This window comes from Alosa alosa, chromosome 23 (assembly GCF_017589495.1).
Source record: "Alosa alosa isolate M-15738 ecotype Scorff River chromosome 23, AALO_Geno_1.1, whole genome shotgun sequence".
NCBI classification, from domain to species: Eukaryota; Metazoa; Chordata; class Actinopteri; order Clupeiformes; family Clupeidae; genus Alosa; species Alosa alosa.
Window position 1 is genome coordinate 13,129,239 of NC_063211.1, and position 16,201 is coordinate 13,145,439.

At 40.6% G+C, this 16,201-nt stretch overlaps 1 protein-coding gene across 1 annotated transcript; it reads left to right on the plus strand.

Annotated features, from left to right (window-relative positions):
• The first annotated feature begins 115 nt into the window (after window positions 1-115).
• LOC125288715 lies at window positions 116-5,591 on the plus strand. Its single transcript, XM_048235301.1, has 6 exons — window positions 116-539; window positions 1,660-1,752; window positions 2,430-2,560; window positions 2,894-3,055; window positions 3,296-3,522; window positions 5,013-5,591. Exons 1-6 carry the CDS (start codon window positions 473-475, stop codon window positions 5,095-5,097), a joined length of 765 nt encoding a protein of 254 aa, XP_048091258.1. The 5' UTR covers window positions 116-472; the 3' UTR covers window positions 5,098-5,591.
• The last annotated feature ends 10,610 nt before the right edge of the window (window positions 5,592-16,201 follow it).

A 16,201-nucleotide genomic window follows, 5' to 3' on the forward strand; every position in this document is an offset into this window, starting at 1 on the left:
CTTGTTTGGGGAAGTGTTGGAGCCGAAATCCATCATCCAATCACAGTCGAAGCGGTTCAGCAATATTGACCAATCCTACTCGACAGAACACCAAACCACGCCCAGGCGGCAAATTCCTGTTGGAGGTTTTCTGTAGCGAACGCGGGATTTAACTCATTTACCGCGAAGATATTGGTGATGAATGTAATATAAACGTTAACAGTGGCTTGTTCATAGGAACATAGGTTTGTTATCATCTCAATGAGTAATGTTATACAGTAACGGAATATATGTTTGCAAATTATTTCTTGGATTGCAATGCTGTGCGGTGTAATTTCATTAACTGCACTTTCGTTGCCTTAGGTATCGATAACGTTTTGGGGAGATATTGCTAACGTTAGCTATTAGGCACATTTTGTTCTTCGTTCGGTTCGGCTACTGTTAGCAGTATTATTTTAAATTGACAGAAGTAGAACGAAAAGAATTTAGTGCAATGGCAAACATGTGCTTTGAAAGACGTGCCCTGGTGGAAATTCCCGAACCACAACCGAAAATTGCAGGTAAGTTTTGAAAAGTCTAAACACTTTAAATCAACAATCCGCAATAAACACCTTGTTAGCCATCTATCCCTAAAATGCTGGCTAACATTAACTTAACATTCATCTCCTCCATTTCCCTCCACCAATGGACTGGATTGCTAGCAGTAGCGTCAACGTTACCTTTTACAGATTGAAGTTAATACGTTGAACTAATGTTAGGATCCATAATGTTTACAATAAAATGTCATGACTAATTAGTTACTTGTATTGCACATGTGTGAGCTAACGTAGCTCACCTAACCTTTGAGTTCCAAGTTGACGTTAGCTGGCGCGAGAACCTAAGTTATTGTTGCAAATTCTAACCGGATAATTTACCCTATTTAATAATCTCTCTGTGACTTTAAAAGTTTGTTACGTCAACGGGCGTCTTACTCATGACATTAGATTGTTATTCAATTGCCATGTGTGGTGTATTTCTGTGTTGTGATTCAACGTTAACATTAACGTAAACGACTAATGTAACCTAATGTATCAATAACTTTGCTATCAAGGGATGCTAGTTAGCTACTTTGCGCTAAACCAGGCCCCTCAGAAGTCGCAAGCAACTTATAACGTTTTATATAACGTTAGATGCTATGGGAAGATTAAAAAAACAAAGCGGATCAAAGGTAACTTGCCTATAAATTAGTTAATTAAAAATGATCAAATTGATCAATTTGTTCTGAAACTTTACAGAACGTTGTGTTTGTCAAATTGCGATGGCCTGTAGCTGCTAGTTGAGGAAAACATGGCCCTTGGCCTGTCTGTTTACTGAATATAGATATTGTCGGCCGTCGCACATTAGGAAAAGATTGTAGTCTGGTCAACGGTTTTCTTAATAATCAGCAAATATTGCTGTGGAAAATTATCTTGCTGCAAGTCGCTTTGGATAAAAACATCTGCTAAATGAATACATGGAAATGGAAAATCGAAGTTTGTCATACATGTTATGATCTACCATTCTTTTGTACTTTTTGACATAGATTTGTACCAAAAATGGAGCATGTCGTTTTCCATTGGAACAGTAAATGTATTGGTGATCTCTGGCCAAATCCTAATACCATGCCTACTTTAGAGATGTAATTTTCCTGTCTGCTCACAGGCCACTTGCGGAGGTCCTACATGGATGTTTTAAGTACCCGTGTGGGGGCCCTACCAAACAGCACAGGCTCCCGGACCAAACGCGCCAGCCCATGTAAGTATGCTGTGTGTATACACACACACACACACACACACACACACACACACACACACACACAGCTTATATCCAAACAGTTCAGAACCATTCAGCTCATTCATATATTTTAGGCGCATTCATGAAAACACCCCTTGTGTTTGGGGTAATTAAAATTGGGGTTTAATTGGGGTAATTAAAAATGGACATTGGCAGGCCAGTGTTTACGGAAACATGTAGGTAAAATTGCGAAAAATGCGAATAAACTGTTTCCATCAGCTTTTAATTGCATTTTACCTCTGCCAATTAAGAGTTAATCCACCCTCTCTAGTGAATCAAATTTGTACGCACATTAGAAGATTGTATGCACATTTCAAATGTTTCCAGCCAGCATTTCTTATTTCAAATGGTCAAAATGTGCCTTTAAATGTTGAATGGAAACAATTGAATGGATTCCCATCCCAGACGTCATGCAGTGAAATGCCCATTGAAACTACATTTTCTGATGTTTTCAACTGTAAAACAAGGTATTATCACCTATATGAGATTATTAAACAAAGAAAAATAAAATCAACATCATTATTTAATACATACTTTAATGTCATACTTCATAGAAGCAAAAGTATGTAGTATGTGCAGAGCATGAATAACAGTGATAAAATTAAATACAACAACAACAACAAAACATGTTCTTGCAGTGGTTGCCTGCAGACAGCGGCAGTGGGTTGACGAGAGCGACTCTAGAGGGGAAGAGGTGGAGAAGACTTCCATGGTACTGTCCAGTCAGCAGCTAGTCCAGCTCCTCAGCTCCCTCATCCTCCTGGAGCAGGTAAACAATCTATGCCAGGGCTCGACATTAATGGTTGCCCTTGTCTACCAAATTGTTACAAGTAGCAACCAGTTTTGGTTGGCTTTGGCAACCAAAACCTCATGCCTGGTTGCCAAGCTAGCAAAGCTGGCAACCACTTTTAAAAGTTAACGTTGAGCCTTGATCTACACCTTCATTTACAGCATCCATCACAATCATTATGACCTGTATGCTTTAGCATTATTATTTAAAAAAAAACAATTTTGCATACTACATGACAGATGGCAAATGTCGAGATGAGCGTGGTTCTGTCAGTATGTGTACACTTGGTAAGACGGAACTGTCTTTTCACAGAAACAGACGTGCACAGAGCACACATCGTATCTGAAGCTGCTGCTGGAGGACTTGCTTCAGAAGAAAGCCAATGTTTACAGATCCATCCCTTACTCGCGCTTAGGGTCCAACAGAGATGCTCACTGTTACAGAAAAGCCTACCCACACCTAGTGGCATTCAAGGTGAGTTTACACAAATAATTACATAATTGACACTCAAAGAACAATAAATGGTAGATCTCAACAGACAGGTCTATGCAGGTGTGCTTACACTTAATATTTTCTGCTATGATCGACATGGATGCTAATATGGCATTCAACCAAAACTACTACTATTCAGTCCTGTCCTGTAATCCCCTCTACTCTCTACTCCCTAAAGGTGTAGCATGTCCTCTTATCTTTCTTTCCTCTTTTTAACTCCAGCGTTCATGCCAGGAGGGTGGGCAGACGTTAGCGCGGCGTGGCGAGTGGGAGTCTCTGCTGGAGTTTGCTCTGACCGGCTGGAGGTACGTCAGCGAGTTGCCGCAGTGGGACACGGCGCGCCACAACACCGGCCGCGAGCACTGCTACACCGCGCTGGCCAGGCATTGCAGCATGGCACTCCGGCACCACCAGCCCGCGCCCAGCAAAGCCAGAGAAATGCTGAGGAGGTAAGAGGCCCGTTTCATTTTCCACGTTATGTTTTTGTTTTTTCCCCAGAGTGACTCTCACAGATAGTGCTGAGCTGTGAAAAATAGCTGGAGTTCAGCTGGAGCTGGAGTCTTGGAATAATAAGACCCCTGCAGTTGATTAAAATATCAGCTGGATTTGTGGAGAATTGCATAGTGAAATTAAAATATTAATTCAAGATGATGCCCTTGACACATGTGCAGTCACTCCAGAGCACTTGTGAGATGCAGGTGTCTCAACACAAATGTTGGCAAGAGATGGACTATAAAAATGATAATTGTGGGTGTTATGACTGCATGAGATCACTTCAGTTTGCCATCAAACCCAGTGTTGGCACTTGGCACTCATGGCTGTTCACTATTACATGTCAGCCATGGGGTCCATAAAAAAGACAAATAATCAAAATGAATTTGTTTGTATTCATATCAGGCTCTGATGGTACTGTAGGTTACAGGTCCATAAGGTCTAACTTGCAGAGAAATCAGCCGGCATTATTTAGCTAGCTAAGTTGATATGCGTATGCGTAAGTCTTATACTGGTCTCAAGTATAAGTATATATACTCTTGATCCCTGCATTTATCCCAATCTGTGAATTAGTGAAACACACTCAGCACACAGTCAACACACAGTGAGGTGCAGCACATACTAATCCCGACGCAGTGAGCTGCCTGCTACAGCAGCGCTCAAGGAGTAGTGAGGGGTTAGGTGTCTTGTTCAAGGGCACTTCAGCCGTTCCTACTGGTCGGGGATCGAACCGGCAATCTTCCGGTTACAAGCCTAAAGCCCTAACCAGTAGGCCACGAGTGTCCTTACCTTGGTATATCCTTTGCCTGGTCACAACATCAAAACTCTTCCATCTGTAACCAACATGGCAGCTCTGTGATAATGGGTTGTGTCTGACACCTAAAAGTCTCTTTATTTGGCCATGGATTTTGCCCTGATGAAGGCCTAGCCATGGCTGAAACATGTTGGCAATTTTAACATGATCTACTATGATTAAGCCTATTTATTAAAGCTTTTTTAACTTTTTTTGAAGAGTGCCTTGGACAATCCATCTTTATACATATATATTTTTCTACCAAAGAGACTATCCAAAGTTTCCAAGCAGCACTTTCCAAATGAAAGTGATGGGGATAAATGAGGACAATTGCTGTCTTGTCACGTTCTCAAGGCCAGCACCCTGCTAGTTGCTAATGCAACACTTAAGCATTAGTTGCCATTTTTACAATGTTTTTTTTTTTTTTTTTTTTTCCAGAAATAATAGTCTATAACAAGTCACCATGGGTGGTGTTGAAATTCTGTGCAGAGCGTGTCATTTTCTATCATCTCTTGTCTGTTTGCCCCTCAAAATTGAAAGTTAATGTGTTTCTTTCGGTAAATTTGACATTGCCAAGGAAGAAAGATGAAGAGGGATCAATTAGAGGTGTAGCTGTATGGAATTCCTAACATTTTCTTGTCTTTTCTCCCTCAGATTAAAAATGCCACAGGGTCACAATCAACAGACATCGTCTTGTGTAGAAGAGCTGAAGCAACTTCTCAAAGACCTCAAACATTAAATGAAGTACTTAATGCTAAAATTATCAAACAATATATTCAGAAGGGGTTTTCTCCACCAATCTAAATGCTGCCATGGCAATGCCTCTGCAAAGGAGTCGAGTGCAGAGAAACAAGCACAGAGACTGTCAACAGTCACCTTCACATGATGCAGTGTGTCCATGGTGATACGAGGGAAACCAGCCACCTAACTGCCTTGTGGTATTCGTTTTAATGACCAAACTTTTGAAATGAATTTTTGTGTCTTGAGGATGGCCTCAAGAACTATGAATTGTAAGGAATATTTTTGTACGTTCATTTTCTATTAATAGTGGATGTTGGCGAGAATGTGAACTGGCCCAGTTGCTTCCTTTTTTCTTGAAATACATGTTTGATTGTTTTAAGTTTTGTCTGAATGTTGGTGTGCTTTGAAAGTTTGTATGTATTTATATGAAAATGTAATAATTGTGCGTTTTCTTTGTCTTGTCCAGTGGCACTTTTCAGTTGTCTTGGCAGCCCCCACCTGGAAACTTGAATTTAAGATTAAATAAACGCTAAATGTTGAAGTAGTTTGAACCACTGCTTGTTATGTTCAATTGGTTGGCTCATGTTTTGAGTTTTAAATCTATTTATGTACCGTTGTACAAAGATGATGTAGGATAGTGGCAAGCTTGTAATGTAGAGAAAGCGTTGCGGATGTCTCTTATTGTGTGCTGTACTTCTCCTTTCTATCGCAAGGGGGGCGATAATTACCCATTAGCACAGCCTTGCATACAGTATGATCTTGCAGTTGCACTCAACCCATATAGTCCATGGGCCAGAGCAGAAGTTGGCATCACCAAAGGTGGCAAAATCTAGCAATGATTTTCGTAATCCTCTATGTCTGAGAGATATGTTTTGGTATGATAACCATTTCTAAGTGGTAGCTTAGTTGTATTTTTACTGGCTTTTATACCCATACCAAGTACAATTCACAATACATGCCTATGTGTAGGTATAGGTGTATGCAAGTGTGTGGGATGATGCGTTATGTCTTAATCCATGTTATATAATATGAAGATGGCATAGGCTTTTAGAAAATATACAGTTTAGATGGATAATTTAGCTTTCCATGAATTACATAGGCTAAAATGTATCAGTCATACACTTTTTCTACCTATATAATATAGAATTAGAGGGCAAAAGACTAAAAGTGGGTGGGTCAAATCCAAACTCTTGCTATATCACATCTAGAGAGTATGGGCTTTTAGAAAATATATGGGTTAGATAGCCGAATACACTTTACACAGCTATTTTAGACCCATAACTAATAGCTGTCCATCAAAAAATCAATGCATTTCAATGTAATGCAAAATACATTACAGAACTAAGGTATAGTGGTATGGAGGAAGTTGGGAGATGTCTCAATGCACATTATATCACATCTAGAACATATAGACTTCTCAGAAAAATATATTTTAGGGTAATTAATCTGTTTTCCTTAATGATACCAGAACTATAATGATCGGACATGCCATGGTATTTCAATTCTAAAGAGAATGTAGATCTTGCATAACTATTAGGCCTAAATTTTGTTTTTTCAATTTGTCTGGAACTAGATTTGTTTTCTGAACATTCTACAGTACAAATATAAACTGCCAACTTTAGAGTGTGTTGGTCAGTGTTGCCAGAAATTGGGCTTCTTTTGACTTCGTCGGGTGGGGGAAAAAAGCTTTAGGCGGGCAAATAAAATTTTGAGTTGAATGGTTGTCTAACAAAATCGTTGTTGGGGCGTTTTTTTGCTGAAGAGGGCGGGTTTTTGAGCGTGATTGGCCGGAAATCACTTAACCCAATCTGGCAACACTGGTGTTGGCGTTTGCTGGGCCACAGGGCCAGTATGTGGATGGAAACAGTTTAGTTAGGCTACAGAACTACAATGGCTGTTGTACAAAAACAGTAGTGTCAAAAACAGATTACAAGGTGAGTCCTGTTTATTTTTATTTGTGTTATGATTCAGATGTGTGATGAGTAAGGATAATGACTAGGCTACTTGTGAAAGACTAGATATAATAACCCAACCGGCCCAAGTAAGGTACTAACATCATTACCAAGCAATGATGCTGTAAACTGTTAACTTCCACAATTTGTGTAAAAAAGAAAGGACAAAAAAGAATATACAGAGATGTAGCCTATGTGTGAGAGAGCAGTTTCAGTTGGTAGGCTAACTGAATTTACTGTATTTGAATTTGGTATTTTGAGTGGCAGAATACTGCTGATGCACAGTCAAGCCACTGCACTCTCACTCTCTCTTCCTCACATACACACACACATACTTCACATACACAAACATGTTCTCTCCCTCACATACACACACACTCTCTCACACTCTCTCACACTTTCTCTCTCTCTCTCTCACTCACACACACACACACATTTCATATATTCCCTCTGTCTCTCTCACACACACACAGTCACACACACTGTTGCTGAGTAGGAAAAGGCCTCATTTTAGCACATCATTCCTGATATATCTCTGTTGCTTTCAAATTGTTGTACATCCCAGAATAGAGAAGCATGGCAGAAGGAAGTAGTGGTATTCAGGGGGAGTGTTTAATACATTGTTCAGATGATAAACCTTGTGGCACATACTGTATGAACATAAAGTCAAGGAACACACTACTGAGAGCAGCTGAAATAAGAGCCTATCGCCCCATCCTTGATCTTGCTAAAGGTCTCCCTGAGGGTAGAATACCATCCATATTGTATCACAGAAAATGCCGTAGCATCTTTACTATGAAGAAACTGCTTGACAAGATCCTTGCAAAAGACATACCTGCAGAACCGTCTGTCACAGAGGACCTAATAAAATCCGCAAGGGAAGGTCCAACGACTTTAAGAGTTTATGAGGCCAAATGTATACAGGTGCTGGTCATATAATTAGAATATCATCAAAAAGTTCAATAATGTCAGTAATTCCATTCAAAAAGTGAAACTTGTATGTTATATTCATTCATTACACACAGACTGATATTTCAAATGTTTAATTCTTTTCATTTTGATGATTATAACTGACAACTAATGAAAATCCCAAATTCAGTATCTTAGAAAATTAGAATATTACTTAAGACCAATACAAAAAAAGTTTTTTTAGAAATGTTAGAAATGGCCAACTGAAAAATATGAACATGAAAAGTATGAGCATATAGCACTCAATAGTTGTGGGCTCATTTTGCCTGAATTACAATTCTGCGTGGCATGGAGTCGATCAGTCTGTGGCACTGCTCAGGTGTTATGAGAGCCCAGGTTGCTCTGATAGTGGCCTTCAGTTCTTCTGCATTGTTGGGTATGGCGTATCACATCTTCCTCTTCACAATACCCCATAGATTTTCTATGGGGTTAAGGTCAGACGAGTTTGCTGGCCAATTAAGAACAGGGATACCATGGTCCTTAAACCAGGTACTGGTAGCTTTGGCACTGTGTGCAGGTGCCAAGTCCTGTTGGAAAATGAAATCTGCATCTCCATAAAGCTGGTCAGCATGAAGCAAGCATGAAGTGCTCTAAAACTTCCTGGTAGACGGCTGCGTTGACCTTGGACCTCAGAAAACACAATGGACCAACACCAGCAGATGACATGGCACCCCAAACCATCACTGACTGTGGAAACTTTACACTGGACTTCAAGCAACGTGGATTCTGTGCCTCTCCTCTCTTCCTCCAGACTCAGGGACCTTGATTTCCAAAGGAAATGCAAAATTTACTTTCATCAGAGAACATAACTTTGGATCACTCAGCAGCAATCCAGTCCTTTTTGTCTTTAGCCCAGGCGAGACGCTTCTGATGCTGTCTCTTGTTCAAGAGTGGCTTGACACAAGGAATGCGACAGCTGAAACCCATGTCTTGCATACGTCTGTGCGTGGTGGTTCTTGAAGCACTGACTCCAGCTGCAGTCCACTCTTTGTGAATCTCCCCCACATTTTGAATGGGTCTTGGACACAGAGCTTTGTGAACAGCCAGCCTCTTGAAACATATCAGTATGTGTGGAATAAATGTATACATTATACAAGTTTCACTTTTTGAACGGAATTACTGAAATAAATCAACTTTTTCATGATATTCTAATTATATGGCCAGCACCTGTGTTTTCTGACAAATGTAGCAAGTATTTGAAAGGTCAAAGGACAAAAGAGAGTCTAACAAAATGCAAGTTAGAGTTAAGAGCTGATGACAAAATCAGAAGAGCAGCCGTCAGGAATGGTGACAAAAGAGTACTATCCATAGCCAGTCGTGACTTAGTAGCAGCAGAAGGCCATTACCATAGATCCTGCTATAGGACGTACACAAAGGAAGATTCAGACATAGACAAAGATTAAACTAACTTGGCCTGCAAATGTGTACTGACCTGCAAACTTCCTGACTGCTCCTGCCTTTCAAACAAATTAAAGTGCACAGAATTGTGTAGGTTACAAACTTGTAGCAATCAGATGGAGGAAGAGGAGGATGAGGAGAACATAAATGCCAGTCTGGATGAATATGATGATAGTGATGAAGATTTAAAAAAAAAAATTGAGTCCTCATTAATCTTGTCTTCAAACGTTTAAGCACATCCACCTTTAAATTCCACTGTAGCCTAAAGTTGAGCAGTTTTTGCAGCCAAGACATTATGGTCTCTATTAAAGCCAAACATGCCTATTCAGCCATTTAATCTTTGTATTTTCTAAAAGCCCATACTCTCTAGATGTCACAAAACATGAGTTTGGACTTGATTCACCCTTTTCCATCCTTTTGCATGTAAATTAATGTATTATATAGGCGAAAATGTGTACATTTTATTTAATTTAGCCTGCATCATTAATGAAAAACTAAATCATCTACATTTTATATTTTCTACAAGCCTATGTCATCTAGATGTGATATACATGTAACATGGATTAAGACATGTCCCATCTTCCTCCAGACTTTGAGGCACCCACATAGGCTTGTATTGTATAATTCACTGTGTGCAGGTATAAAAGCTATGAAAAATACAACTAAGCTACCACTTAGAGAGGGTTATCATACCAAATAATGTCCCTCAGGCATGGAGGATTACAAAAATCATTTGTAGATTTTGCCACCCCAGGTGATACCGATATGTGATTTTTTAGGTCCTGGCCCATGGACTAATACACGTGCGGTTACTACATGTGGATGCAACCCTTCGTTAGCTCGCGGACTTAACTGCATGTTCAACAAGTTACGCACACCAAGGCCTGACCTGCCTCAATCTGCTCACAATTAATAGACTGTTATTATTCTAAATAATATGATGCTTTCCTGGAATGCACGATGGTGATCCGCAGGCGATAGATAGATTGGAAATAGACCTACAATGTCATTAGCTATGAGTGCGCACTGCGCAGTGCACACTGAAAGAAGGCCCTGCAATAGCCTTGCACAGGCTATTTTGAGGATTTGACTGAATCATCGGCGGGATGTCTGATCTGCAGCAAGAGGACATGCAAAATGTAGCCTAATGTTGAAGACATCTCGAAAAGAGGATCAGCGCAGATATCCATACAGACCAAATAGCCTACCATGCCATGCCCATGCAAACACACAGAAAGTTGCCCGGGCAGGACAGGCCGGCGATTCAGAAATTTCCCCTCGCTACATTCCGCCGTCTTTCATGAAAATCGTGCTTGCAGTTTTGTGTTATTCTCAGGGAAACAACGAAATCGCGATAGAAAATTGCATTTGGACACTGAGCAAAACTGTCAAGACTTAGCCTATAGCCAGCAGCAATATCCGTATAATAATTGTAATGTTATGATCATTATTACGATTGATAGGCCCACTATTATAATGTGGAGCAACCTATGGGAGCAACAGTTTGACCATGAAAGGGGGAAATGGGAATTAAGAACCGTTTGGAATCAACTTAAAGACGCAGCAGTCTGTTTTGGACCATTCAACTGTTTCATTAAGTTAGGGTAGATTGAGTACAGTTGAGACACTTTTTGTCCACACAAAATCAAACAAAAAATAGATACTGAAAAGAAGTGATTTTCCACACAATATTCCACATGCCATTTCCTTAGCTTGTAGATTAAAATATTATAAATCAATAATACCCATAAGTAGTTTATATTTTCCACAATTGGCCTATAAACATAAGGTGCATTTTTTGTCTTGACTGTGTCTCAACTGTACCCTATAGAGTACAGTTGAGACACCCATCTTTAATTATGTATAGTTAACTAACCGTTAGTTGGAAAGTTGAATAAATAAAAACATAGCAATTGCAAAGTGTTTGTAGTTCAAATTCATTCATTTAATTTAAATTAGCATTGGTTAAAAGGAATACATCATGAACAAAGTGTGACACAGGAACAGATAGCGAACAGTAGCCTACAAATGGAATGTTCAAGTAGCCTAACACAATCCAATGTGTGTCTCAATTGTCCCCCACTGAGCAACTCACACATTTCTCTAGATTTTGCAACGACCTTACATGACACAATGCCATAAAATATGCCAGTTTTTAGGACACAGAATAATGTTTGTAATGATACCAGTTATGTTTAATAGTAACATAAGTGTAATGAGCTATTCATTGTCGAAGGTGCATGGTGAAGTGAAATTCTTACTTTGGAAAAAAAAACACTTGCCGATATCCTTGGATGGGAGATACTTGTGTCGTTCAAATTTCCCATGATCAAAGAGGGCACTAATATGCATGTGCATAGCAAAAATCACAACTTGGGCTTGCTGTGCAAGCAAGATATTTAAAGTGTCTCAACTGTACACATGTCTCAACTATACTCAGTCTATGGCCTGTCAAAAAAAAAAAAACGTATTTGCTAATCATTGATTCAGGTAATGTTGAGCTAATTCAGACCAATAGGCTGAAGACTGCTTGTATTTAAAGGGCTTAAATATTGTTGCGGCCCCCCGAAAGTTATTTTTTCCATTGAGGTCAAAAAATGGCCCTTTTGATGCCTCTGATTGGTGAGCATCTCAGGTTGCTTCAGTATGGGCAGACAACTTTGGGGAACAGTCGTCAATCAGAGTAGGCTACCTTCTACCATTGAAAAGGTGTGGCTAATGGAGGAAAAGATATAATCAAATTATTCAAGTAGGCTACAGGCGTAGTATTTGTGGAACCAATCTGTGATTCCCTGATCACAATGATGGCAATTATATCTGATTTAGCCTAGCCTATTCACCACCGAGTCCAATTTTGCACAGTTGGTTACAGGTTAACATTATCCTAGCCTCGTGAGACCATCCTGATGCTCGCAGATCAGTCTGGCAACTTTCCGATAGAGAAAATTTGGAGCAGTTCACCAAACGAACGGCCAATCAGCATTGGTTTTGAGGCGGGTTTAGGTGTGACGCAAAGAACAACATGACGGCATCCACAGATGAGATGAGCATAGCTATCGTGCAAGTTTTATTCAAATTAGAAAGTATTCCCGGGTAAGCTGTGAAGCTATGAGTCTCAGCCATGCAGCTGGGAGGAATGAACGACACAGACATCCTCCACGGCCGATTCCAGTTCATAATGGAGGAATATACTTTCTTCAGAAATGTACTGTAGGGCCTACCGTGAAGACTTGATGGGAATTGCCGTTAATTAGGTTCATGTCACATACAAATGGTAAGTTAAAAAATCTTAACGTTAGTTATGTTACCTAACTTAATTGTAGCCTATGTTAAACGAAGGCATTAGAATAACACTTTTTTCATCTAATTGGTTAATTTGGCCCGTCGATAACCAATAGGTGGTGATAGACCAGTGTTTCTCAAAGTGTGGTCCGGGGACCACTGGTGGTCCGCAAGCTATCCCAAGTGGTCTGCGAGCAGACGTGATAAAATATAATATAGATTAGTTGTGTGAAATATTGAACCAACTTGTATGTAAATCCAAACTGTTCTACAACACTGCCTATGTAAGCTATGCCAGTTTAAATCATATGAATCATCTGACACAATAAGCAAGGTGCAAAGACAATAAGCAAGGTGGTTCATTGAGTAGGCCTATTGTGTAATATCAGTGTTGGGAACGTTACTTTAAAAAAGTAATTAGGTATAGTTACTCACTACTTGTTCCAAAAAGTAACTGAGTTAGTAACTGAATTACTCTGTGATAAGAGTAACTCGATACCAGGGAAAGTAACTATTTGCGTTACTGGTAGGTCTACTCTTTTTTTTTTTTTTAGCTAGGTGGTCCGTGAGGTTTTTTTTATTGGTTAAGTGGTCCTTGGTCATAAAAAGTTTGAGAAACAATCAGCTAACCAGTATTTCTGCCCCTTCCCAAAAGTTCTCCAACGGAAAGTTCCCAGATGGACATGCAGAGCAAATGCAAAGCATCCATCTGGCGGAGTCAGGTTAACATTATCCTACATTTGCCTACAGTTAGCTTGTGAGGAAAACACGTTTTTAAAGTGTGTTATTAAGCTTGCCGTTACCTCCCTACCAGAAACTTTCTTATGTTTAACTGGCAATGCCAATGAAAAAACGATGTACCACAGAGCGGCACAAAATATGGCCGCCGCCCAGTCCAGCAAATTTTTTCCTCAAAAATAACTCACATTTGTCAAATTGTGTTCATTTCCTACATTGTTCCTTTTTTTGTGTTTGTAACTGAGTGTGTGCAGAGTGTGTGGTTGTTTTGTGTATATGTGTGCTTCTGTGTGTGTTTATTGAGTGTAGGCCTATGTGCCTGTATGTAAGTTGTGCCTGTGTGTGTTTTTTTTGTGTGTGTGTGTTTGTGTATGTAGGTGTGTTTGTATGTGTGGGTGCATAGTGTGTATGTGTGTATGTGTGTTTATGCGTGCGTGTTTGTGCATGTGTAGTGTGCTATTCAACTACCAATAACTACATTACATTACATTACATTACATTTGGCTGACGCTTTTTTTACCAAAGCGACTAACAACATGGTAAACAGTAAGTTTTAGAACAATTCTCACAATTTTAGGACAGTTTAAAAAACATTAGAGTACAGTAAGAATAAGTGCGTCGGTGAGTGCTGTTTTTAACAGTTACTTGTCAGTTTAAAACGGCTGGTGAGTGCTAGGATCAGTAAGACTTGTTGTAAGTGTTGCTATGAGAGTAGATGTTCTCTAAAGAGCTGGGTCTTCAGGAGTTTTTGAAAGTGGAGAAGGATGTCCCTGCCCTTGTAGGAACTGGCAGTGTTCCACCAACGAGGAACAACAGATGAGAAAAGTTTGATTGGCTTTGAGCGCACGGTGGCGTGGTAGAGCCAGACGCCGTCAAGTCAGAGGAGCGCAGCGTCTGGAGGTAGTGTAAGTCTGTATGAGGGCATTCAAGTAGGTGGGGAGCAGAACCGGAGACTACTTTGTAGGCAAGCGTTAGAGACTTGAATTTGATCTTGGGCCGCCATAGGTAGCCAGTGTAGCTGGATGAGCAGCGGGTAACATGTGCCCTTTGGGTTGGTTGTAGACCAGGCGCGCTGCCGCGTTCTGGATCATCTGAAGTGGTTTCACTGCGCAGGCTGGGAGACCTGTCAGGAGGGCATTGCAGTAGTCGAAGCATTGAGATGACTATTGCCTGAACCAGAAGTTGGGTAGCATCTTGAGTCAAGTAAGTCCTGATTTTCCGTATGTTGTAGAGTGTGAAACGGCATGACCGGGCGACTGAGGCAACATGATCTGAGAAGTTTAGTTGGTTGTCGAGAACAACTAGATTTCTTGCAGTCCTGGTCGGTGAAACAGACAGGGAGTCAAATTTGATGTTGATGTCGTGGTGTATGGTAGGTTTAGCTGGGATGACCAGCAGTTCAGTCTTTGAGAGGTTCAGCTGGAGGTGGTGTGCCTTCATCCATGTAGCTATGTCTGAAAGGCAATCCGAGATAATAACTAGCCCATCTGTTACAAAAATGCATACAGAATCAGTATTGATCCCGTGAGGGAAATTTGGTCTCTGCATTTATCCCAATCCGTGAATTAGTGAAACACACTCAGCACACAGTGAACACACAGTGAGGTGAAGCACACACTAATCCCGGCGCAGTGAGCTGCCTGCAACAACAGCGGCACTCGGGGAGCAGTGAGGGGTTAGGTGTCTTGCTCAAGGGCACTTCAGCTGTGCCTACTGGACGGGGTTCGAACCAGCAACCCTCCGGTTACAAGTCCGAAGCGCTAACCAGTAGGCCACGGCTGCCCTTAAACATTTCTAACAATGTTAACAAACATCAAAAGTAAAGTATATATATAGCGATTGCTCTAAGACTACAGGGGAAGGTCAGCCTCCTCTAAAATCACAGGAAATCGCATCAAATAACACTATTACATTAGCTTCTAGCCTACTATTCCAACTAGAACATGTTTTGCCGGTCAGTTATCGTGATTTCGCACCCGAAATACATTTCTGTGACGACACAATCCTTCAAAAAACCATGCAAAAAAACAATAGACGCTCCGCTTCATCTGGACTTTCAATGGCACTCCAGAGTGGGCTGATCTCAGTGCATAAAAGCTACACGTTTATTGGACAAGCACCACAAAATCGTAATTCCAGGGAAGCCCGGCGTCTCTGGGAGTGAATGGGACAGTGGGATGGCCTGGACACCAAGCTTACAGTATGTATGATGATGGGAGGAACCGTCATAGAGGCTGGACTCTTTTTGATTGACAGCATATGTCGTGATCTGACAGAAAGTGGTTCAACGTGCGTGTTACAGCGTTGGCAGGTCGAGAGGCAAGGCCAATTGCAGCTCAAATTCTCATAATTTGGGAGCAATACAGTCAGTTTCTATTTGTCTTTGTAAATAGCATACTGTAAATAAAACCGTGATATGTCAGGGTTGTGCAGGAGGACCCAAGTGCAACTCAACCTGGCAGAATTACAGACAAAACAGAATTGGGGACATGGGGAACAGGCAAAAACAAACACAGGACAATACACAAAATGGCCACCAGGGTGGCACAAACTTAACCAGATCCTGACAGTGATGTGGAGTTACAGAGTTTGTGACTTGCTTTTGTTTCAGTTGTGTATTTAGGCTAAGTTAGGTAGCACGCTATAACGGTGTAGGCTACATTATGCCATGTCTGCCATGCCAACTCTATAGCCTACTGTTTGGCCTATTCTGGGTTTTGGGATCATTTTTGCCCTCAAAGAACAATATAGCACCTTAATAAT